General features: G+C 66.6%; 3 protein-coding genes across 3 annotated transcripts; 2 read left to right on the top strand and 1 right to left on the bottom strand.

Annotated features, from left to right (window-relative positions):
* Positions 1 to 193: 193 nt before the first annotated feature.
* Positions 194 to 2,170, top strand: OCEL1 (occludin/ELL domain containing 1). Its single transcript, XM_039389874.1, has 5 exons — positions 194 to 206; positions 561 to 682; positions 1,136 to 1,299; positions 1,421 to 1,547; positions 2,036 to 2,170. The coding sequence occupies exons 1-5, from the start codon at positions 194 to 196 to the stop codon at positions 2,168 to 2,170; spliced, it is 561 nt and encodes a 186-aa protein (XP_039245808.1).
* A 643-nt stretch (positions 2,171 to 2,813) lies between these two features.
* On the top strand, positions 2,814 to 12,256 carry OCLN (occludin). Its single transcript, XM_027730994.2, has 9 exons — positions 2,814 to 2,860; positions 3,934 to 3,975; positions 4,323 to 5,050; positions 6,502 to 6,660; positions 9,117 to 9,277; positions 9,901 to 10,089; positions 10,170 to 10,341; positions 11,517 to 11,558; positions 11,670 to 12,256. The coding sequence occupies exons 3-9, from the start codon at positions 4,334 to 4,336 to the stop codon at positions 11,769 to 11,771; spliced, it is 1,542 nt and encodes a 513-aa protein (XP_027586795.2). The 5' UTR covers positions 2,814 to 2,860; positions 3,934 to 3,975; positions 4,323 to 4,333; the 3' UTR covers positions 11,772 to 12,256.
* Positions 12,257 to 12,660: 404 nt separating this feature from the next.
* NR2F6 (nuclear receptor subfamily 2 group F member 6) lies at positions 12,661 to 21,716 on the bottom strand. Its single transcript, XM_027730999.2, has 4 exons — positions 21,348 to 21,716; positions 17,032 to 17,126; positions 14,914 to 15,438; positions 12,661 to 14,121 (listed from the first exon to the last, which is right to left on the bottom strand). Exons 1-4 carry the CDS (start codon positions 21,593 to 21,595, stop codon positions 13,847 to 13,849), a joined length of 1,143 nt encoding a protein of 380 aa, XP_027586800.1. The 5' UTR covers positions 21,596 to 21,716; the 3' UTR covers positions 12,661 to 13,846.
* Between the last annotated feature and the right edge of the window lie 2,185 nt (positions 21,717 to 23,901).

The raw sequence follows: 23,901 nt of genomic DNA, 5'->3' as shown, positions 1-23,901 counted from the left end.
TGCCCACGCGGGGCCCCGTGCCACGGTTTGGGGTGGCACGAGGCTGTTAATGATTAACCAGCGGTGCCGGGCGGTGGTGGCGGTGACTGGTGGCGGTGACTGGTGGCACTGGTGGTGGCACTGGTGGTGGCAGCGGTGCCGGTGGGCGGCGGCCAAGGGACATCGCGGGGGGTCCCGGGGCCGTGTCCCCCCCATGAGACGGGCAGGTAACGTTGGTGGCGGGGGTCAGGGGCCGGACGCTGCCCTGCAGGGGCTGGCACGGGGACAGGAGGGGACACGGAGCGTCTGGGAGTGACCCAGCGGCTGCTGGACTCGAGGGGGCCCAGAGGGGTCCCTGCTCCTGGGTGCTGGGAGCACCAGTGGGTGCTTTCCATCCCAGTCCAGGCTGGGGGGGACTGGGACGGCGGTTCATGCCCCAGAGGTGACACCCCCGGACACGGTTGTGTCCCCCGTGGGAGCGACGGGGACTGCGGGGGAAGCTGAGACGCGGAGGAGGGGCCGGGGACACCGGGACCGGGGGGCTCCCTCCCGTCCCCCTCATCCCGGGGCTTCTCCTCCAGCGGGACCCAGCCCGGAGCTGCGGGAGCGAAGCCGGATGCACCCGGGGCACCCCCGTCACCCCAAAACCGCCGGGAGCCGCTGGCCGAGCCCCCCCGCCCCGCCGGGACACCGGGACCACCCGGTACGGAGCGGGGGCGGGGGGCTGAGCCCCCGGGCTGGGCTGGGGGCGTTGGACCCCCTCTAAGTCCTGCCCTGGGGGCGTTGGGGCGGCTGGGGCTGACGACCACCCCTCGGTGACCGCAGCATCCTCCTGCCCCCCCGCCCCCTCGGGTCTCATGTCCCTCGTGTCGCTGGCAGTGGGGGGGGGACTGCCAGTCTTGGGGGGCTGTGTCACGGCCCCCCCTCGCTGCTGTCTCTGCTCTCACCCTCCTCTTCCTCCCGGCGCTGCTCCACCCGGCCCGCAGCCTCCCGTCCCTCCACGTGTGGCGGGGCGAGGTGACCTGGAAGCCCCGGGAGGTCCCCGGGGGTCCCGCGGTCACCGGGAGCGGGGGCAGCCCCGGGTGGTCCCCGCCCTGCCCCCCGGCTCGGCGGCGCTGCCACCTCACCCCTCACACCCTCCCCTTGCGTCCCGAAGCCGCCGCCAGCCCGTGCCAGGTGTGTCACCTTCGAGGACGAGGTGGTGCCACCGCGGGGACCCCCGGGGAGGGCCCGTCCTGCCGGGGAGCAGGAGAAGCGGGGGGACAGGTCTGTCGCCCCCCGACTGTCACCCCGACCGCGTGCCGTCCCCGACTACGTGGTGTAAGTGGCCCGTTGGCGACGGGGGTGGTCACGGGGGTGTCACGGACCCCCCCCCGGTACCCAACCACGAGAGTTCTGGTGGTGAGGGCAGCACCTGAGCCCCGTGGTTTTGGGGGGGCAGGAGGTACCCGGCGATCCTGAGCCCCCGGCAGCGGGAGGGCTACAAGGGCGTCTTCCAGGACCAGCTGGCGGAATACGTGGATCTGCACCGGGAGCTCCGCGCCACACGTCACCCCCCGGGCGGGACGGTGGGTCCCTGGGTGGGCACGGGGCACCGTCCTGTGATGGTGCTGAGGATGGGATGTGATGGGGATGAGCTGGGCGTTCTCTGCAGGGATTAGGGGTGAGCCGGGGGGGGGCTGCAGAGGGTGTTGGGAGGACGGGAGGAGACACGTGGACCCCCAGGCTCCGCTGGCACCAGCAGCGCCCGAAGGCAGCTCCTGGAAAATTAATGAGCGTTGGAATTTCTTGGCTGCGCCCTGGGGGAGGGTTTTGCCGCAGGTCTTGGAAGCGCTGGAGGTGCCGGAGGAATTCTGGGTGCCCCCGAGCCCTCCGGATTTGTCACCTCCAGCCACCTCATTAGGGCTGAACCCCCCGCGGGGCTCCGGGACGTGACCCACAACCGCTGTGAGTTTGTGAGGAGGAGGGGGGTGAGCAGCGGGAGGGCTCAGGATTTGTTCTGGGGAGCGGGGGGGGGGTGTGCCCTGGGCATCACAAGACCCCGGTGCCTTGGCAGGGCTATTCCCGGCAGGATTCAGCCTGGCTGGAGAAGCAGCGGCGCTGTGAGTACCTGAGGAAGAAGCTGACGCACCTCAAGGCGCGGATCCAGGAGTACAATCGTGTCACCCACCCCAGCGCCGGTGGCTCCTGAGCCTGTGCCCGGGCCTGGGCACCTCCCCCCCCCCCGAGGCACCCCAGGGGATGGGGAGGGGGTGGCGATGCCGCGGGGATCACCCAGTACCCACCAGGGATCACCCGGTACCCACCGACCCATCGCACCCACGCGAAAGGGGAGGAAACCCACCGGCTCCTCATTCTGGAGGTCCTCGTGGAGCCTCGTGGCCCCGGGACCCCCGAGCGCTGGGTGGGTCCTGCCCGTCCCCAGGCCCCGGCTGTGCCCCCACCTCATCCCTGGGAATCGGGGAGCTCCTCACTCCCCTCCCCGGGCAGGGGATGCAGCTGCTGAAGTGGCTTTAATTCAGTAACCGGGTTTAAGAAACGTGGTGGTGTTTTGGTTTTGGGTTTTTTTTAGGAACGGGGGGTGTCTCAAGGTTTTTTTGCGGGCGTCTTAACGCGCATCCCGGGGCACCCACCGTGTCCGGGGGCAGCGGGTGCCCCCGTCCCACCGCAGCGCCCTCGGGACCCTCAGCACGGGGCACAATTTCGCCGCCCCCCGATTTCACCCCCAATTTCACCGCCCCCCCCAAGGCGGATCCCGGTGCTCCCATCCCACCCCTCCCGGGGGCGGGACCCGGGGCCGGTCCCGCAGCGCTGCCGCCGCCGCCTCCCGCCGCTCCCGGCTGCCATTTTAAGGTGAACAAAGCGGAGGAGGCGGCGGCAGGTGAGTGGCTCCGCGGCCACGGGACTCCCCCCTCGGTACCGGCCCCGGTACCGGCCGCGGCCCCGCGGGGCGAGCGGGCTCCCGGGGCGGGAGGGCGCACGGGGGGTCCCCGCGCCCCGCCGCGCACGGGGGGGTTCGTCCTTCCCCGCCGCCCCACCTGCACCGGGGTCCCCGCCGGGCTTCCCTCCGGTACGGGCGTCCCCACCGGCACCGAAATCCCCTCCGGTGCCACCGGGTTCCCCACCGGGGCTCGCGCCGGTACCGACCACCGAACTCCACGCCGGTACCGGGGTCTCACCGGGGACCCCCGCGGGACCGGCCGCCGAGGTCCCCACCGGCACCGGGCTCCCCACCGGGGTCCCCACCGGGTTCCCCACCGGTACCGGGGCTCCCAAAGCCGAGAGGCCGCTGCTCCTCCCGGGGGGTCGCGCTGCCCGCCCGGTGCCCCCTCAGCGGGGAAGGGACCCCCGGACCCCCCTCCCGTGTCCTCCCCGCCGGCCCCGGGGGGCGTCGCGCTCCGGTTCCCGCTCCGGGAGCCGGAGACCCCCCGGTCCAGCTCGAGGGGGGGGTCCCCGCAGCTGCCGGGTCCCGGTGGCCGCTCGGACCCTCAGGAGGGTGGGGGGATCAGCTCGGGGGTGAATCCGACCGCGATCGGGAGGTTCGGGGGTTTGTGGGACGGGGGGTGTTGGGACACTCGAAGTGGGGAGGGGTTGGCTCGGGCAGCCCCAAATCCCCGGGGGCACCACTGGGGCCCAGTGCTCACCCTTGCCGCTGGTCAGGGGTCCTCCCAACCCCCCCACCCACCACGGGGGTCTGATCCTGCCGCTGAGCTCCGCCAGAATGGGGGCCCGGGTTGGATTTCCCACAGGGCTTCAGGTTTCCCCTGATTCAGGTGCTGCTCCCTGCTCCGGGCTGGGGTCTCTGCACCGCGTGGGGGGGTCCCCACATCGATTTCGAGAACCCCCCCCAAATTTTTACGCACCGATTCGCCACTTTCCTGGGGGCTGTCGCTCACGTGCCCCGCGTTGTTATTATTATTATTATTATTATTATTTTCCTCTTTAATCCTTCAGATCTGCTTACGGCGGCACCCTCGGGGCGGGGGCGGGCCCCGGGTAAGCGCTTTGCTGCTTTCAGGAGAATTTAAACAATCCCCGGTTCCTCGGGCCGCGGTGGGGGGGGGTCTGGGAGGCCGGGGGGGGGTTTTGGGGTCCCCGGCGTGGGCCGGGGCGTGACGGGCCGGGCGCCGCCGGTGACTCACTGTGCCCGTGCCTCAGTTTCCCCGCGCTGACTCTGGTGCCGCGGCGTTGGGCGGGTGTTGACGGTGCTGGTGACGGGACTGGGGGGGGGACGGGACCAAAGTCCCCACGGGGCGGTGGAAACGCGGCGGTTCCGCCTCGCGCCGATGCCGGCACCTCCTGGCGCTCGACCGGCTCCGACTCTCCGTCCGTGTCCCCCCCAGGCTCCGCCACCATGTTCAGCAAGAAGTCCTACGACAGCCCCACGATGGGTTACGGCCCCCCCACAGGCTACGGCCCCCCCACGGGCTACGGGGCCCCCACGGGCGATTACGGCTACGACTACGGGGCCCGCTCGCCGCCGCCGGGCTCCTACTACATCGAGGACGTGCCGCAGCACTTCTACAAGTGGTCGTCGCCGCCGGGCGTGGTGAGGATCCTGGAGGCCGCGGTCATCCTGCTCTGCATCGCCATCTTCGCCTGCGTGGCCTCCACCCTGGCCTGGGAGTACGGCTACGGCTTCGGGGGGCTCTACGGCAACGGCCTGGGGGGTTACTACGGCTCCGGCTACTACGGCAGCGGGCTGAGCTACGGGTACGGCTACGGGGGGTACTACGGCGGCGTCACCAACCCGCGGGCGGCCAACGGCTTCATGATCGCCATGGCCGTGCTCTGCTTCCTGGCCCAGCTGGGGCTCTTCGTGGCCGGCGTCAGCAAGTCCAGCAGCACCCGCTCGCGCCGCTTCTACCTGGTGGTGCTGGTGGTGAGCGCGGTGCTGGCCCTGGCCATGCTCATCGCCTCCATCGTCTACGTCGTGGGCGTCAACCCCCAGGCGCAGATGACGGGCAGCTACTACTACAACCCCCTGCTGACCATGTGCAGCCAGATCTACAGCGGCAGCACCTACCTCAACCAGTACCTGTACCACTACTGCACCGTGGACCCCCAGGAGGTGAGGGCAGGGACCCCTTCGGGCTGCGTCCCACGGGGTGTGGAGCTGGGGAGGGTGAGGGTGGGTGACCACGTGTCCTGCCCTCAGTCCCCGTCCTGCCCTCGGCGTTTTCCCTCTGTCTTTAATGAGTTTGGGGTGATCCGGGGCTGCGGGAGGAACTGGGATGATCTGGGGGTGTAGCGGCAACCGGGGCAAGTGATCCAGGGCTGCAGGAGGAGTTGGGATGAGCTGAGGATGTGGGGGGGAACCAGGATGAGCTGGGACTCTGGGAGGAATTGGGGTGATCCAGGGCTGTGGGAGAAATCAGGGTGATCCCGGGCTTTGGGAGGAATCGGGGTGTCCTGGGGTTGTGGGAGGGACTGGGGTGATCCAGGGCTGTGGAAAGAACCAGGATTATCTGGGACTGTGGGAGGAATGGGGTGATCCAGGGCTGTGGGAAGAAACAGGATGAGCTGGGACTGCAGGAGGAGTCGGGGTGATCCAGGGATGTGGGAGGAATTGGGCTGAGCAGGGGCTGTGGGAAGAACCAGGATTATCTGGGGCTGTGGGAGGAATTGGGATGATCCAGGGCTGTGAGAGGATCCAGGATGAACTGGGACTGTAGGGGTGATCCAGGGCTGTGGGAAGGGCTGGGGCACCCCAGGGGTGCGGGAGGACGCGGGGTGATCCATCTGCCTGCGCCGGGAGTTTCGGGGAGGGGACGGGACGGGCTCTCGGCCCGACACAGACCCAGTTTCTGGACCTTTGTTCTCCCCGGCTGTAAAAGTGTTGGAGCAGGGCCGGGACTCTGCGGGGCTGGGAAGGGTCAGGGTGCCAGCTGGGCACTGCTGGTGCCACCAGCCCGGCTCGGGACCCCGAGGGGTCCGTGGGGCAGCCAGAGCCCTCAGCCCCCGTGCCCAGCCCCGTCCCCAGCCCCGGGGCTCCAGCTGGTGGCCCATGTGCTGGACCGGTGCTGCCGGTTCCCATCCGGCCGTGCCGGCCGTGCCACATTCCTGAGCCCGGCCCCGGCTGCTCCTGCTCCCTGCCAAGGCCAAGCAGGGCCTGCTCCATCCCGGTTTCCGTGTGGCTGCAGGGCTCTGGCTCACGGCAGCCCTTTGGGATGCCTGGTGTGGGAGCTGGCGCGTGGCTGAGCCGGCGCTGGGGTCGGGGTGCTGCAGGGAGGTGCTGGAGGCTGCCAGCTCCACGCTGCTTCCCAAATCCCAAACTTGTCCTGTCCCCGTGGGAAAACAAACCACCCTCCATTGCTTACCCTGGCCCCTAAATCTCTGGAACCCCTGAAGGGCTCCATCCCGGGCTGGGGGGACCCTGCCCCTCTCCCCCCGCCCTGGTGGGAGTCCAACATCAGGAGGATTTGGGGATGAAGGGAGCAATTCCCGCTCGTCCCAGGGAGGTGCAGGGTACCCAGCCCCTGTGACCCCTGCCCTGAGAGCCCCCTCCCTCCTCCCCTCCAGGCTGTGGCCATCGTCTGCGGGTTCCTCATCGTCATCCTCCTCTGCCTCATCTGCTTCTTCGCTCACAAGACGAGGAGCAAGATCTGGAAATACGGAAAACCAAACATCTACTGGGACAAGGTGCCGGTGGCCCAGGAGGGTCCCAACGTGGAGGAGTGGGTGAGTCTGAGGTGGGCTGGGGGTCCTGAGGGGGGGGGGAATCCCTGTGAGCTTCCTCCCTGCCTGCCCTGTGCCGGACATTCCCAAGGCAGGGGTGGGTCGGGATGTGCCGGGGTGAGCGCAGGGAGGGTGTGGGGACCCCAGGTCTGTTTGGGGACCCCTCCCCTTGCCCAGCCTGGCACCCCAGAGCCCAGTCCCGGTGTGTTTGCACACCCCGTTGTCACACCCGCCGTGTCCCTCCCTGTCACCCCGTGTTTTCCCAGCCTTTGCCATTCCCTGACACCACCGAGCTTTTCCCGGCGTGCAAAAACTGGGCGGGCTGGTCTGGAGCTCGCTGAAAGGCAAACAGGGCGGGACCTGACGGGCTGGGGGCCAGGGGCTCCCTGCTGGAGTGTTGGCCGGGTCCTGGCCCCTTCGCTGGCCACGGGACAGTGCCCAAAACAGCAGCCAGGGGACACTGCCAGGGGACACTGCCCGGGGACCTGCCTGGCCACACCGCGCGGTTTCGGTCTGGGCAATGATTAACTCGGCTCTGCGGGGATGTGCCAGCAGGAAGCCGAGGGATTTACAGCTCCCCTGAGCCTCGTCCCCGCGAGGGGGATGGTGGGGACCCCCCCCGGTGCTGGTCCCAGCCTGGCCCGGGGATGTGCCACGTCCTGCCCCGGCTCTGCAGCTCCCTGAGCCTGGGCAGGGTTCAGGAATGCCCGCAGCATCCCGCAGGGAAGGAGGATTGGGAATGTGCAGAGCATGGCTTTGGGGGTGCTGCTGTGCTCTGGGTGAGGAGGGGCTGCCCAGGTTCCCCCCGGGGGTTCCCTCCCTGTCCCTGTCCCCATCCTGTCCTCATCCCCATCCTTCAGTGCAGACCTGGAGTTCTCCAGCCCTGGAAATCTGGGCTGTGCTCTGTGTGTCCCTCCACCTCACTCCATGTGTCCCCCCACACCTTGTTCCATGTGTCCCCTTGTGTCCCCCCGTGTCCCCACACCTTGCTTCTCGTGTGCCCCCATGTTGTGCTCCATGTCTGGGTCCCCCCATGTCTTTCTCTCCGTCCCTCATGTCCCCACTCCTCTCTCCTGTCCCCACTCCTCTCTCCCATGTCCCCACTCCTCTCTCCCATGTCCCCACTCCTCTCTCCCATGTCCCCACTCCTCTCTCCCATGTCCCCACTCCTCTCTCCCTGTCCCCACTCCTCTCTCCCATGTTCCCAAGCCTCACCCTCGCCTGCAAGTCCAATATTTATTTTTCATTTCGCAGCAATCCCTTTGTTGGGGTTTTATTTATTTGGTTAAAGTCCCTCCCTTGCAAAGCATTTCCTGCCCCTCTGGGACACAGGGCCCCACTCCCCGGGGTCCCCTGGGGGGGTCCTTCTTGGCTTGGTGACGCCGTGGGGTCACCCTCAGGTGACACCCCCCCTCGGCTGGGGAGGTTTCAGGGTGTGATTCCCTCCTGGGACGTCCTGTTCCCGTTTTATGGGACCGAGATAACGGGGTGACCTTCGAGCGGGCGGGAGCCACCGCGGCCACCCCGCTGCCGTCCCGGCGTGGCCCGGGGACACGGCTGTCCCCACGCCGCTGGCCCTGTCACCTGGCGGCCCCCAATTAGCCGTGGCTTCGTTAGTGGGGGGGAAGGTGCCGTCGGAAGCGGCGTGACCGGCCGGATGTCCCCAGGGCCCCCCTCCCGGCAGGGACCGGCTTCCGGCACAAACAGCCCACAAAGGCCAGGAAGGAAGCAGGAGGGGGGACAGACGGACACCCCGCGTCCTCCTGGAGGAGCCCCGGCCGTGCCAGGGGGGCGATGGGGGTCCAGGGTGGGGAAGTGCTGGATGAGGGGCCAGGAACGCCCCCAAAGCCCGGGAGGTGTCACCCTGGGGGTGTCAGAGCCCCCCGAGCTGTGTCCGTCTGTTCTTGTCCCCCAGTGGGACCCCCCTCTGCCCTACGGGGGCTCTGGGGTCTGTGGGTCCTTGTCCAGCCTCCCCCTCCCCAGATGCTGTGTTGCCCACCCAGGGGGCCTCCCCTCGTTCCTTTTTCCCCCATAGCCACGTGGGACACCCCAGTGCAGCTCTGCCGGGGCTCATTCCTGGATTCTGGGGGGGGTTTGGGGTTCTGACTGCCCTGTGTCCCCACTGGTCCCGGGACTGCCCCCTGACAAGGTCCTGCAACCATTGGTGGGGTTTGGGGGGTCCCTGGGAGTTTGGGGGTTCCCAGGGAATGTCAGTCCTTTGTCACCCTGGGTCTGCCCCTCAAAAAGCTCCTGCAGCAGCTGGTGGGGTTTTAGGGGTCCCTGGGGAGTTTGGGGGCCCTGAGGGGACCAACAACCCCTCACCATCATTGACCTGCCGCAGGATTTGCTGCACAGGACAGACACTGGTGTCCCCTTTGTCCCCACCGTGCCCTGCTGGGGGGGCTGGGCAGTGTCCCCCCCTCGAGCCCGGACCCCCCTGACCCCCGTCCCCGCTGCAGGTGAAGAACGTGACGGACGGGGCCAGTGCCCAGGACGAGACGGCCACTCTGGCCTACTCGGAGAAGCCCACGAGCCCCATCACCGCCCCCCCCTACAGCCCCCCCTCCTACAGCCCCCCCCCGAACGGCTTCTACCCCTCGGGCACCTACAGCACCCGCGGGTGAGTGTGGGCAGGGCCGGGGGGGGCGGGTGTTTGTCCCCTCTGTGACACCCCTGGGACCCCGCAGGGACCCCCAGAGATCAGGGAGGGGGGTCTGGGGGGTACTTCCCCTCTGTGACACCCCCGTGTGTCCTGCAGGGACCCCCCTAGAGTGGGAGACAAGGGAGGGGGGGGTCTGGGGGGTACATCCCCTCGGTGACACCCCCGTGTGTCCTGCAGGGACCCCCCCAGAGCGGGAGCCCATGGAGGGTGCAGGGAGGGGGTCTGGGCATCCACCCCCTCGGTGACACCCCCGTGTCCCTGCAGGGACCCCCCGGAGCGGGAGCTGAGGGAGGGTGTGGGAGGGGGGTCTGAGTGTTTGTCCCCTCAAGTGTTTGTCCCCCCGCTCCCCCAGAGCGGGAGCCAAGGGAGGGGGGTCTAGGGGGTACATCCCCTCTGTGACACCCCTGAGCCCCTACAGTGAGCCCCTGGAGCAGGAGCCAAGGGAGGGTGCAGGGAGGGGGTCTGGGTGTTTGTCCCCTCTGTGACACCCCCATGTCCCTGCAGTGACCCCCTGGAGCAGGAGCCAAGGGAAGGGGGTCTGGGTGTCCATCCCCTCCATGACCCCGCTGTGTCCCCCGCAGGGACCCCCCGGAGCAGGAGCCGAGCCCCGCGGAGGGGAAGGGGCGGGAGCAGCCCCCCAACCCCAAGCCCCCCACGCGCCGCGGGCGCCGGCGCCGCCGGAACCCGGAGCTGGACGAGTCCCAGTACGAGACCGATTACACCACGGCCGTGGAGTCCGGGGACGAGCGGGACCCCGACCAGTGGGCCAGGTGAGCTGGGGACCCCCCGGAGCACCCCCCGGAGCTGGAGCCGCCCCTGGGGGACTCACTGTGCCCCCCACCCCCCCCAGCCTGTACCCCCCCATCTCCTCGGACGCCACGCGGCAGAGGTACAAGCAGGAGTTCGACTCGGACCTGAGGCGCTACAAGGAGCTCTGTGCCCACATGGACGCCGTCAACGACCGCCTGGGCCAGCTCGGGAAGCAGCTGGACAGTGTCCCCGAGGACAGCCCCCAGTACCAGGTGGGAGCCGTGGCAGCGCTGGCACACGGTGGGGGGTGGGAAGGGGTGGGGGGGGAGCCTTGGGAATGGTGCAGGGCAGCAGGGGTGGGTGTTGGGGGGGGTATGGGATGCTGGAGGGTGTTGGGGATGGATGTTGAGGAGCTGGGATGGGTGTGTGGGGGGGTATGGGATGCTAGAGGGTGTTGGGGATGGATGCTGAGGAGCTGGGATGGGTGTGTGGGGGGTGTGGGATGCTGGAAAGCATTGGGGATGGATGCTGGGTATCTGGGATGGGTGTTGTGGAGGGTATGGGATGCTGGAGGGTGTTGGGGATGATGTTGAGGAGCTGGGATGGGTGTGGGGGGGTATGGAATGCTGGAGGGTGTTGGGGATGGATGTTGAGGAGCTGGGATGGGTGTGTGGGGGGTGTGAAATGCTGGAGGGTGTTGGGGATGATGTTGAGGAGCTGGGATGGGTGTTGTGGAGGGTATGGGATGCTGGAGAGCGTTGGGGATGATGTTGAGGAGCTGGGATGGGTGCTCAGGAGGTCCCGGGATGCTGCAGGGCGCTGGGGATGGGTTTTTGTGGAGCTTCTGGGACGCTGTGTGGCATCAGAGAATGGATGTCATGGGGAATTCGGGAGGCTTCAGGATGCTGGGGATGGATGTTGTGGGGCCTTGGGAGGCCACGGGGCACAGGGATGGGTGTGGGGGATCCAGAGCATTGCAGGGCAGGGGGGATGATTTTTGCAGAGGATCTGGGATGCTGCAGGATACTGGGATGGGTGCTGAGGAGCTGGGATGCTGCAGGGTACTGGGATGGGTGCTGAGGCTCTGGGATGCTGCAGGGTACTGGGATGGGTGCTGAGGAGCTGGGATGCTGCAGGGTGCTGGGATGGGTGCTGAGGAGCTGGGATGCTGCAGGGTACTGGGATGGGTGCTGAGGAGCTGGGATGGATGCTTTGGAGCTCTGGGATGCTGCAGGGCACCAGGGGTGGATGTCAGGGAGCCTTGGGATGCCTCCGGGCGCTGGGGGCGGATGCTGGGGAGGATCTGGGATGGATGCTGTGGAACCTCAGGGTGCTGCAGGACACCAGGGACAGCACATGGCAGCACTTCTACCCCCCTGGGGTGCTCCCCAAGCTGTGCCCCCCCTGTGCCCCCCCTGTGACCCCCCTCCTGCCCTTCCCTCCGCAGGACCTGGCCGAGGAGTACAACAGGCTCAAGGACCAGAAGAGGGTGAGTCGGGGAGGTGGGGGGTGACACGGCTGTGTGGGGGGGGTTTACCTGCCTCCCTGTGCGCCCCCCCGTGCCCCCCACCCCCGATGCCAGCGCCCTGCTGCCTTTCAGAGCCCCGACTACCAGAGCAAGAAGCTGGAGACCAAAACCCTGCGCAACAAACTCTTCCACATCAAGCGGATGGTGAGCGACTACGACAAGGTCCGGGGGTGACCTGAGCCCCCCCCACGGAAAGAGGGGCACGGGGGGTCGGCCCTCTGCTCCCCCCCACCCCCTCTGCAAAGACTTTGGGGCATTTTGTGCCTTTTGTTGTACTAAAATCCCCCCAAAACCGCCCCGGTGCCAAGGCTGGGGGGCTGGAGGCAGCTGCTGGTGTGACCCCCCCCCCAGTGTCCCCCCCACCCTGTGAGTGCCCCCCCCAGTGCCTTCCCATCCTGTGGGGCCCCTCCCACTCCTGTAAGTATGTTTTTTTGGGGGGGTCTGCACCCCCCTGGGTGCCTTCACAGGGGTTGGGGTACCAACCCATGGTGGGGGGCAGAGAACGCCTTGGTCTCGGGCCCCCCAGGGGTTTGGGGGGGGGGAAGAACCCCTTTGGGGACCCCCCCCCGGTGATATTTTATAAGGAACTCTTTGAAACTGTGTAATATTTCAATTATTTTTTTTTTTTAAATAAATGAAGTGTATCTATTGATTTTAAATTGGGGTCAGTGTGAAAGGGGCTTGGGGGGGCACAGGGGGAGAGTGACGGGGGGGGGGAGTCCCCCAAACCACCCCCCCACCTTGAAAGGGGGACCCCAATCCCCTCCCAAAAGCCCCAATCCCAACCCCTGTGCTGACTCCTCCCCTCCCTCCTGCTGATCCAGCTCTGCCTCACCAGGATTTATTCCCAAGGGATCCTCCCCCCCCCCCCATGTTAAATACCATCACCCAGGAACCCCCCCCAAATCCCCAGATTACCCATAAAACATCCAATTTTAGGGATTTTATAGGGGTTCCATATTTTTGGGGGGCAGGGATCACATCCCCCCACTTGGCTCCATCCCCCCGGGGTGGGTGATGAGCCCCCCCCCCCAAATCCCTGCTCACACCAGACCCCCAGGGCTGTAAGAAACATCTTTTATTGACTTAACTCATTTGTTTAGTATCATTGAACAAGGATTATATTTTCAGTGAATCAACCTAAATGCCAAATCCCGGCTAATCCTGACGCCGTCTGTCACACCGAGGGGGGGGACCCCTCTCTGATCCCTCCTGGCTGGCTCTGCCCACCCCCCCCTGCTTCCATGTGCCCCCTCCAGCCCTGGGGACCCCCCCCCCCCCAGCATCACCCCTTTCCAGCCTGATTTTGGTCCCCCAAAATCTCCTTTCTCGCCCAAATGTGGCTTAAAAAAACCCCCAGGGAGGCACAGGACCGTGGGGAGGGGGCTGCTGGCACCCCCGCTGTGGGGAGGGGGGGGGGTGCTGGGTTTGGCCTGAGGGGGGGAAAAGCAGGAATGAGCCCAGGGGGAAGGGCTGGGTGCTGTTCACACCCCAAAAAACCCCCCCAGCCCCTCCTGCGCCCCCCATTCTGTCCCCGTGTCCTCCCGGTGCCCCCTCATGCCGGAGATGCTTCAGTGGGAGGTGGGACCAGCCCCAAAACGGGGCTGCTCCAAGCTCAGCACATCAGTCCTCGAGGCTGGATCCGGCCTGCTGGGCACAAAGGGGCTCTAAAATGACCCTTTTTTCCACGATTCCCAGGATTGGAGCGGGGGGGGGGACAGAGCCAGGGGTCCCAGCCTGGCTGGTCCCATCTCCCACCTCCTTCCTGCCTGAGCCTTCCGACACCTGAAATCCGGATTTGGAGGAGCGAAGGGGGTGGGATCCCCCTTCCCTGGGGCTCCACCACAGAGGCAGAGGGAGGGACCAGCCCCGGGGGTGCTCCGAGGTCCCTTGGGATGCTCCGAGTTCCACAGGGGGGAGAGGAACCAGCCCTGGGGATGCTCCAAAGTCCCTGGGGGGGGGGAACCGGGGGGGGGCCGGGAAGCTCCGCGGGGTCCAGAACAGTCCGGTGTCCAACGGCGGCGACACGGAGAGTACCTTCGGATTCAGGGGGACAACGCCACGCCCCCGCTGCTTTTTGGGGACACCACCGTGACCCCACAGCTCCTGCGGGGAGCAGGGCCCCCTCCTGTGGCAGACAGAGCTCTGGGGCCGAGGGCCAGCACAGTTCCACCCCAGGGACGCCGCGGGAACGAATCCGCGTCCGGCTGCCGGGGGCGATCCCGGGACGTCCCCCCCGCGCTCCGTCCCTACTGCCCCGTCCCGTAGGGCCAGTTGAAGGTGCTCCCGGACAGCAGCATGTCCCTGATTAGCGTCTCGATGGGCGTCTTGCCCACGAGCCTCATGAAGAAGAGCTGGGAGATGAGGGCGGCGGGCACGGCCCGGAGCGCCGGCAGCCGCAGGAGCAGCCGCCCGAAGCGCTGCGGCTGCGACGGGTACTGGGAGCGCACGTACTCGGTCAGGGCCACCTGCGCCTTCTCCTGCAGCCCCTCCACGTGCGCCGGGTCCGACAGCCCGCAGGCGTCTGCAAGACAACGGGGGAGCACCGGTCGGACACACCCCCGGACACCCCCGGGGAGCCCCCAGCCCCGAATTCCCGCCTCGTGGACGCGCCCACCAGCAAGGACTGGGAAAGTCCTGGGAAGGACAAGGGAAAACCCTCACGGTTTTCCAGGGGGTATTCGCATTCCTGCAGGGAACGCTCGTCCCTGCACCCACATGGGCACGCCGGGATGACCAAAACCACGGCGGTGAAGTGCCAGGGAACGAGGACCCTCTGCCACCTCCGGATGCTCCCCGGACCCCAACGCCGCTGCTGCAGCGTGGGATGGGCACGGAGGGACCGAGGGATGGGGCTCCCCAAGGTCCCCCTCCATTTCCCTGAGGGTATCTGTGTTCCTACAGATCTGTTCTGTTCCCACCACCCCGGGGAGGCTCATCCCTGTATCCAGAGAAACCCAGGATGCAACACACCACAGGGGGAAAGTACCAGGGAACAGGACCCGGGTGCTCCCTGGACCCCAAAACCACCTCTGTGGCACGGGAAGAGCATGGATGGACCAAGGGACGAGGCTCCCACCTCCCTGTTTTCCAGGGGGTATTTGCACTCCTGCAGATCCCACTCCCATCACCCTGGGAAGCTCATCCCTGCATCCCGACGGACACGCTGGGACGCTACAATGCCAGGTGAGGAGGGCCCTCTGCCCTCTCCAGACACTCCCCAGACCCCAAACCCCCAGGAAAACAGCAGACACCCCCTCCCTGGTCGCTCCCACCCCCGGCCCGGCCCAAACCCCCCCCGGCACCGCCGCCGTACCGGGCGTGAAGAGCGCGATGGCTTTGAGGCAGCTGTACTCGGCCGAGTCCACCTGGAGCCGGTTGAGCTTCTCCACCTGGTCCTGGAAGATGCGGATCTGGTCCATGAAGGAGACGACGCGGTCGGCGGACATGGGCGAGGCGTGGAAGCCGGCGGCCGCCAGCAGCGGGGCCATGTGGAGCGGCAGCGCCGACTGCGCCGCGTTCAGCACGAACAGCTCGCTCCAGCTGAGCCGCAGCAGCGCCACTTGGTCGGACACGGGCAGCTCCGGGAAGAAGGGGATGTTGCGGGCCCACTCCACGGTGCTGAAGAGCAGGCGGGCGGCCAGCTCGCAGATGTTGTCGATGCCCATCACGCTGCCCTGCTGCGCGTACTGGGAGCCGTAGCGGGCGGCCGGGTAGGGCTCAGCCCGCAGCAGCTGCGAGATGAGCTCCGACACCGGCTGCCCGTTGAAGTATTCCCCGCTGGGGATGGTGTTGGGGCTGGTGCTGGAGTGGCTCGGGGGGATCCGGCCCCGCTGCACGGCTGCGGGACGAGAGGAGCCGTGGGGGGGTCCTGCCGGATAAACTCATCCCGCTCCCGGCGTTCCCGGTGCCCACGGGAAGGGTGGGGAAGGATGGGGGTGCTCCCACCGCCCACCCACCACCCCCACAGCCTGCCACGGGGATGTCCCCACCATTCACCCCGACATCCCTGGCATCCCCATATCCTGCCACAAGGATGCTCCCACCATCCTGACATCCCCAGCATTCCCATATCCTACCACAAGGATGCTCCCACCATCCTGACACCCCAGCATTCCCATATCCTACCACAAGGATGCTCCCACCACCTGCCCAGCATTCCCAGCATCCTCACCATTCCCATATCCTACCACAAGGATGCTCCCACCACCTGTCCAGCATCCCCAGCATCCCCAGCAGAGCCTTATCCTGCCACAAGGATGCTCCCACCATCCTCACATCCCCAGCAGGGCCATATCCTACCACAAGGATGCTCCTGCCAGCCATCCAGCATTCCCAGCATCCCCAGCATTCCCACATCCTACCACAAGGATGCTCCCATCGCCTGCCCAGCGTTCCCAGCACAGCCCTATCCTGCCACAAGGACGCTCCCACCATCCTGACATCCCCAGCAGGGCCATATCCTGCCACGGGGATGCTCCCACCGCCCCCCCAGCATCCCACCCCCCCCCAGCAGAGCCACGTCCTGCCATCCCAAGGGACGAGGAGCAGCTCTGAGGCGCCCGAGGGGAGGGAGGTGGCGCGAGCCACGCTCGTCCATTTAATATCCCGGCGATCCATCAGCTCCCACCAGCACCCACGGCCCCGGCCACGCCAGGCTGGGTGCCCAGCTGGCACCACAGCCCCCCCACGCCGGCTGCAGTCGCTGCCCGGGGTCATGGCATGGCAGGAATCATTTATTCCCACACAAAACGTCCCCCCTGGAAGCGCCGTTGCCCCGGAGCTCCCGCTCCTAATTGCAGGCAGGAAGAGCCATTTTTCGGCTCCCCCCACCCCCATTAGTGCCCAGTATTTGCTCAATCCCTGGTAATTAATTTATGGGCTGTTCGTGAGGCACTTAAATGAGAGCTCTAAATCATGCTAAGTGGCAATAATGCCATCCCAACTCCTCTGGAAAAGAGGGAATTACTGTCCTGCTTCCAGCATCCGTCCCCTCTTCCTCCCTGTGTCAATGCCACCTGCCACGGAGCAGCCACAGCACCTCCATCCCCATCCTGGCACAGCCCCAGCCCCAGGGATTGGGGATTCTGGGGGGATAAACCGGAGTTTTTTTGGGATCATCCTGGATGCAGAAGCATTTGGGGTTCTCACCCCCCCCCCCAGGTGAGGGGGAGCGGGAGGAAAGCAGGCTGTGGGATTTGCTGGGATCCAGGAGCCCATCCCAGCAGGTGATCCCTGCTCCAGGCGTGTCCCCTTGTCAGCCCGAGGCTTTTCCAAACAAACACACGGGGGAGGGGGGAGTGAGGAGAGGAGGGAAAACCAAAAACCACCAAAAAAAGGGGCCGATGGGGTGGGGGGGGTTTGTTGGAAACAGGGATATCCCAGGGAGTCCCAGGCCACGCTGGGAAGTGCCCCCACCCCTCGTCCCCATTACCTTCCTTCCTCATTCCCACTCGGAAGCACTTCTTGAGGCGGCAGTACTGGCATTGGTTGCGGTGGTGCTGGTCGATCTGGCAGTCCCGGTTGGATCTGCGGGAAGCATCAGGAGCAGGTGAGGGGCCAGGAAGGGGTGAGCCCCCCCAAGGGGTCCCTGAGCCCCCCCCCGAGCTCTTTCACCACCCCCTTCCCACTGGCCTCGGTCACAGCCCTTCCCTCCGTGCTCTGATCCTATGGGAACAACCATTTCCTACATTCTCCTCCAGATCCTGCTGCCGGCGCTGCCCGGGGCTCTTGGGAGGCTGGGAAGACCCCCCCGGGCTCCAGTCCCTGGGGACACGTAGGGCCGGGGAGGGTGTCCCATGGCAGCAGCTCCCTGCCTGCCCACCAGACACGCCAGGAATTTCAAGGAATTCCAACTATTTCCTACGGGGCTGGGGCGGTGCTGAGCCCACGAGCCCCCAGAGGAGGGGGACAGAGGGATGTTCCCCCTCCCCAAATCCCCTGGGAGCCTGGAAGGGGGTCATGCCCACCCCTGGCACAGGGATCCATCCCCGAGCACGGCATTCCAGGCAACAGCAGCCATCCCCCGGAGCAACTGCTGAGCTCTGCTCCTGCAGGGAATAATTCCATGCCCAACGGAATAATTCCATCCCCAAACGGAATTATTATCAGCATCCAACCCCCCCCCAGCCCCCATTCCAAGGGGAGACGCCGATTCTCACATCCCAGCCCAGCAGCGAACAGAGAGGAGGGGGGGGAGAGGGGTGGGAGCAGGGAATCTGGGATAAATTAAAGCGGATAAAGCAGGAGGCAGGGCCGGGAATCGCTCGGCCCTGCCCGGGAATCCTGACACGAATCTCCTCAATCCCTACACGGCTCCAGAGGCGAGGCAGGCAGGGATTCCCACGGCGCTCCAACCGGAATTAATTCATCCCGAACATCACCGCTGCGCTCCGGAACGTGCTCCCGATGAAAACTTGTGCCGGCGGAGGAGCGATAACTAATCAAGGCGGCGGGTGACAACTTCATCTCCGGCTGCCGGGATCCAGCGCCGGGAGGATCCGCCCGCCCGCCCCCCTCCCCGGCCCCAGGGCGCCGGGAAAACCTCCCAGAAGCCACCTCAGCGCCTTCCCAGAGGACAAACCCGCCGGGATGACCCTCTGCTGAGGCCTGGGGGGGCCACCGGGAAAAGCCCCCCCACCCCCCAAAAAAAAAAAATCATTTTGGCTCCCCTCCAAGTGAATTAATCACCACGGCCTCGGGGCGCCTGGAAAACCCTGCCAGGAATCATCCCAGTCCCTTTCCAGAGGGCGAACCCGCCCGGCTGACCCTCATCGTGGCCTCGGGGCACCGGGAAAACCCCCCCCAAAAATAACGTTGGCTGCCTTCAAATGAATCAAGTCGGTCGGTTGACCCTCACCGTGACCTCGAGGCACCAGGAAAACCCCCCCAGAATCATTTCAGGTCCTTTCCAAGGGACAAAACCACCCGGCTGACCATCCCCACGGCCTTGGGGCACCGGGAAAGGCCCCAAAAATCATCTCAGGTCCTTTCCAGTGGACAAAACTGCCTGTCTGACCCTCACTGCGGCCTCAGGGCACCAGGAAAAGCCCCCCCAAAACCATTTTGGCTCCCTTCAAATGAATAAACTCGCCTGGTTGACCCTCACCACGGCCTTGGGGTGCCAGGAAAACCCCCCCAGAAATCATCTCAGCTCCCTTGAAGTGAATAAACTCATCTGGTTGACCCTCACTGCGGCCTTGGGGAATGAGGAAAACCCCCCCAAAATCATCTCAGATCCTTTCCAACGGACAAATCCACCTGGCTGCCCCTCACCACGGCCTCAAGGCGCCGGGAAAACCTCCCAAAAATCATCTCAGCTCCTGCCAGCAGCCCCTAACAAGGTTTTCAGTGGACAAACTGGCCTGGCTGCCCCTCACTGCGGCCTCGGGGCACCAGGAAAACCCCCCAAAATCACCTCGGCTCCTTTCCAATGGACAAACCCACCCGGCTGGAACCCTGACACGAGTCTCCCCGATTCCCACACGGCTCCAGGGGCGAGACAGTCAGGGATTTCCACTGGGAAACCCCCCTAAAAACCGTCTTGGCTCCCTCCCAGTGCAGAAACCCACCTGGCTGCCCCTCACCGCGCCCTCGGGGCACCGGGAAAACCTCCCCAAAACCACCTCAGCAGCTCCTAACGAGTTTTCCAATGGAAAAGGCAGCAGCGACCTGGGAAACTTCGAGGCTACAAAAGGCGTCGACTGTGCTAATTATGTAATTAGAGCGGGTAATTATTTAGTGCAAGAACTAAACTGAATCCAACTCACTTTTAATATTCAAATTAGCGCCATCGGGGCTCGGTGCCGCTTTTGACTCCGGAACAAAGCGGATGCCGGGGCTGCCGGGGGAGCTTTGTTCCCGGCCCCTCCGACACTTCACTCCCCACTTGGAAAACCAACAGTTCCTCTGTTGCTCCAAATCACTTCCCAGCACAAAAAGAGGAAAAAAAAAAAAACAACAAACCCCAAACATCACAAGTGGGAGCCCAGACCCCGGGCGGGGACGAGGGCGGGATAAAATCCCGGGGGATCCGAGCCCCGTCACCCCGGCAATCTGGGATGCAGCGTCCGTCCGTCTCCCAGGGAGCCGCTTCGGCCTTCCCTTTGTTCCAGGAAGCTGGAATTTCTCAAAAGCCATCTGTATTCCCCATCTTCAAATCATTAATCCCGAGCCGAGCGGATCCCGCCGCTCCGGAGGGGAAACTGAGGCAGGGCCGGGGCGACGCCTCCGCGCGCGGCGCGGCCACGGGGCGGGAGACGGGACACGCTCGGGGCCGTGGGGACACGGGAAGCGGCCCCTGCCCCACGCTGCCAGCCCGGGGGGCCCCACGCCACGGCCACGAGCTGCCTGGCTGACGTCAGCCGGGACCGGAGCCGGGAGCTGCCGGGAGCTGCCGGGAGCGGAGCCGCCGCGCACGGGGGAGGACGAATCTAGGCCGCCCAAACGGGAGCAAAGCGGCTCCCAGACAATTCCCTTCCCTTCCCTCGAAGCATCCGACCCCTTCCCTGGGCATGCAGAGAGCGGGGTGTGGAGATGGGGTGCCCCACGGATGAGGGATGCCCATGGATGGGGTGTCAGTGCCATCCTCGCAGCGCTCCCACTGGTTTGGAAAACGCCGCTGGAAGCGCTCGGATCCAGCCCCTATGGAGGTATTTCCCTCCCTGGGAGCAGCCTGACATGGGGGGTCTCCCCTCCAAGCACCAGCCAAGCCCCATCCTTGTTCCGAGCCCGAGAAACTCCGGAGTTATTGGCAGCTCCCAACTTGCCAGGGGTCATCTCCCGGTCCTGCTGGTGGGCCTGGATCCACGGCAGCGCTCGGGGGGCTGGCAGAGCCCCTCACCCGGGTATCCCAGCGGGTCCCTATTCCCGGCCCCCCAGCGGATCCGTGCCCGGGCTCCCGGCACCTCCGGCCGGCTCGGTCCTGCCGCGCTGCGCGGGGGCAGCGGCCGTGACCGGAGTGACTCACGGGCACAATTAATGCCGGAGCAGCGGCGGGTGAGGATGACGAGGATCCGGACACCGGCTGTGCCCGAGGGCCCCGGGAACAGGGAACGCAGCACACGCATCCCGGGGGCCGGGGGGCTGCTGGGGTGGGGTGCAGGGCATGGAGGGATCCCAGTGCTGTACTGGGGGGACACTGAGATGTACTGGGGGGGATCTCTGTGCTGTACTGGGGGATCCCTGTCTGTACTGGAAGGGACCCCTGTGCTGCTCTGGTGGATCCCTCTGCCATACTGGGGGACACTGTGCCGTACTGGAGGGGATCCCTGTGCTACACCAGAGACCCCCGTGCTACACCGGGGGGCCACTGTGCTGTACTGGGGGGGCCATCTGTGCTTTCCTGGGAGAACCCTCGTGCTGCACCAGGAGACGCCTGTGCTCTGCCGGGAGACGCCAGGGCTGTACCGAGGGGGAACCTCTGTGCTGCTCCGGGGACCCCCGAGCCGTGCCGGGCACCCTGTGCTGCACCGTGGGCCACCGATCGTGCCGGAGGACCCCCTACCCGGTACCGGGGCCCCCCGTCCGGCCACACCGGTGCCCCCGTTCCTGCTGCAGCGAGGCCACCACGCAGCCACAGCAGGGCCAGCGCAGAGGCCACTGCAGAGCCACACCAGTGACCCGCACCGGTGCCACCGGGGACCACCCTCCGACCCGCCACCGCGCCGCTGCCCTACCCCAGGAAGGGGGGTGGTGGTGGTGGGGACACCCCCCCCCCCAGGCGCCCCCCAAGACCCCCCCCCCCGGTACCTGCAGGTGTAGCTGAGGTTCCTGCGGATGCTGCGCTTGAAGAAGCTCTTGCAGCCCTCGCAGGTGAAGACCCCGTAGTGCTTCCCGCTGGACTTGTCCCCGCACACCACGCAGTCCACGGCGGCCCCGGCCCGCTCCTCCTCGCCGTGCTCCGCGTCGCTGCCGCCGCCCGCGGGGGACGCCGCCTCCTCCCCGCCGCCGCCGCCGCCGCCGTTGGGCTCTCCCCATCCGCCGGCCACCATGGCCATGGCTCCGCGGGGCTCGGCACCGGCCGCGGGGCTCAGCGCCGGCCCCGCCGCCGCATCGAGCGGAGCCGCCCCGGTGGTGCCTCCCGCAAACGAGTTCGGCAAGTTTTTTTTTTTTTTTTCGGCCGAGCGGCGGCCGGTTTGGGATTTTCACGGCTGTGAAATTTTTTTTTTTTGCTTTTTTTTTTTTTTTTTTTTTTTTTTTTTTGTTTTGTCCTTGGTTGGTTTTTAAAACCCGCCCCCTCCCCCCCCCTCCCCTCCCCGTTTAGCCCTCCCCTATCGCCGGGATCCCTTTCGCCCAGGGATTCGTTTTTCCCAGCGATTCCTCCCCCTCCTCCTCCCCGCCCCGGTTAACGGGGGGGCCCCGCGGAAACTTTGCGGCGGCGGGCGCGGGGCGCGGCGCATCCCCCCGCGGGGACCGGCCGCATGCGGGGGCCGCTCCCGCCCCCGGTGGCTCCTCCGCTCCGCGGCACCGGCTGGAAGGAGGAGGAGGAGAGGAGGAGGCGAGGAGAGGAGGAGGAGGGAGGGGGCGGCGCTGCCCCGGCCCGCCCTCGCCCCCCCGGGCCCCGCCGCCGCACGCAGCCCGGTCCCGGTGCGGGTGCGGGTGCGGCGGGACCGGCTCCGCCGAGCCCCGGGGCTCTCCCCGCCTCCCGTGAAAGAGCAAAGTTCAGCCGCTGCCGCGGTGGCCGCCCTGGATGCTCCTCCCCGTCCTCCTCCCCTTCCGCTCCCGGGTCCTGCCCCGGTCCCGGCCCCGCCGCCGCACCGGGCCGCCCCCGCCGCCCCCCGCACCCCGCGGGGCCCCGCAGCCCCGGGCGGGGCGGCGACCGGCGCCCCGGGCCCGTGGTACCGGCGGTACCGGCGGTGGCAGAGCCGGGCACGGCCCCGGTGCGGGGCCGTGGTGATGGAGCGGGAGGTTTAGCCACCGGAGGTGGCGGGATGTGGCCCCTCCCGGTCCCCCGCTGCATTTTGGGGACCAGAGCCCTCGGCTGGCACCGGGAGAGCTCGGCACCTCCCGCTGCACCGAGAGCCCGGAATTGTGGTGGGAGGCTGGCATTGGAACAGGAGCCCAGCATGGCACCAGGATCCCAGCATCAAACTGGGAGCCTGGTGTTGTACTGGGAGCCTGGCACTGTCACAGGAGCCCGGTGTGGCACCGGGATCCCAGCACAGAACTGGGAGTCCGGCATCGCTCTGGGAGCCCCACGTTGGACCAGGAGCCCAGCACGGCACTGGGAGCTCCACATCCTACTGGGAGCCCAGTGTGACACTGGGAGCTCCACATGTTACTGGGAGCCCAGCGTGGCACTGGGATTCCAGCGTGGCACCGAGAGCCCGGCATGCAGGGCCACCTGGGCTGCGGCGTCGTGGCACAGTGCGATGCCGTCGGGGGCCGCCGGGATGCTGGGAAGCTGGGAAGCAATTCCCCACTACTCCTGGCTGGGAAGCAATTCCCCACTACTCCTGGCTGGGAAGCAATTCCCCACTACTCCTGGCTGGGAAGCAATTCCCCACTACTCCTGGCCCGTGGCCAAGCCGTCGGCATCGTCAATCCCCTCCTCTCGCCGACAGCCCCAGCGGGACCTTTAATTACCGAGGCTGCGGCTCGAGTGGGGCCTCGGGGTGATCCCGGGGGTCCCTCAGGAGCCACCAGCCCTGGGAGGGAGCAAAAGGGTCGGACGTGGCCGGGGCCCGACTCCCGCGGCCCCATAAAGCCCGTCTGCAATGTGGTTAATCCAGTCGGACCCGTAGGAGCCGGCCAGGGGCGGGCGGTGGGTGCTGGGTGCTCCTCGCCCGCCTGCTGCCGCCCTGGAAATCATTAACCGGGGGATAAACCCTGTGGAAAGGTGCCTGACCCCGGAGCAGCCCCCGCCACCGCCCTGCCGCCGCCTTTCACCCGGGGCCAAACTCCCCTCCCGGCCGTGCCACGGCGGCCCCGGTGAATCCCGGCACCTGCTCGCCTTGACTTCCAGGGGCAAAGTCCGGCGGGCAGGGCGCGGGGATGGGGTGGGGTGGACCGGGTGCCCCCTCGCACCTCTGACCCCCCGGTGTCCCCACGGGGCGCTCCACCTCACGGTGAGGATGCTGGTGCCGTGTGGCGTGGCTGGGAATGCCCACACCGCCTGGAACCGGCGCTGCCAGGACCTTCCTGCCAGTGTCCTTGGCATTCCCAACCCACGTGCCAGGGCTGAGGTTAAGGGAAGGGCAAAGCAAGGCCCTGAGCCTGGAGCTGGGGTGCAGCGGGGGGGTGTGTGTGACATGGCCATAAACAAAACAACCCCCCCTGTTTCTCCTGCCTTTAGGGGTCTCTG

Source organism: Pipra filicauda, unplaced genomic scaffold (assembly GCF_003945595.2).
Source record: "Pipra filicauda isolate LSUMZ 115617 unplaced genomic scaffold, ASM394559v2 scaffold781_size139286_pilon, whole genome shotgun sequence".
NCBI lineage: Eukaryota > Metazoa > Chordata > Aves > Passeriformes > Pipridae > Pipra > Pipra filicauda.
The sequence above is the reverse complement of the archived record's forward strand: the minus strand, read 5'-3'. Positions and strand labels throughout refer to the sequence as shown.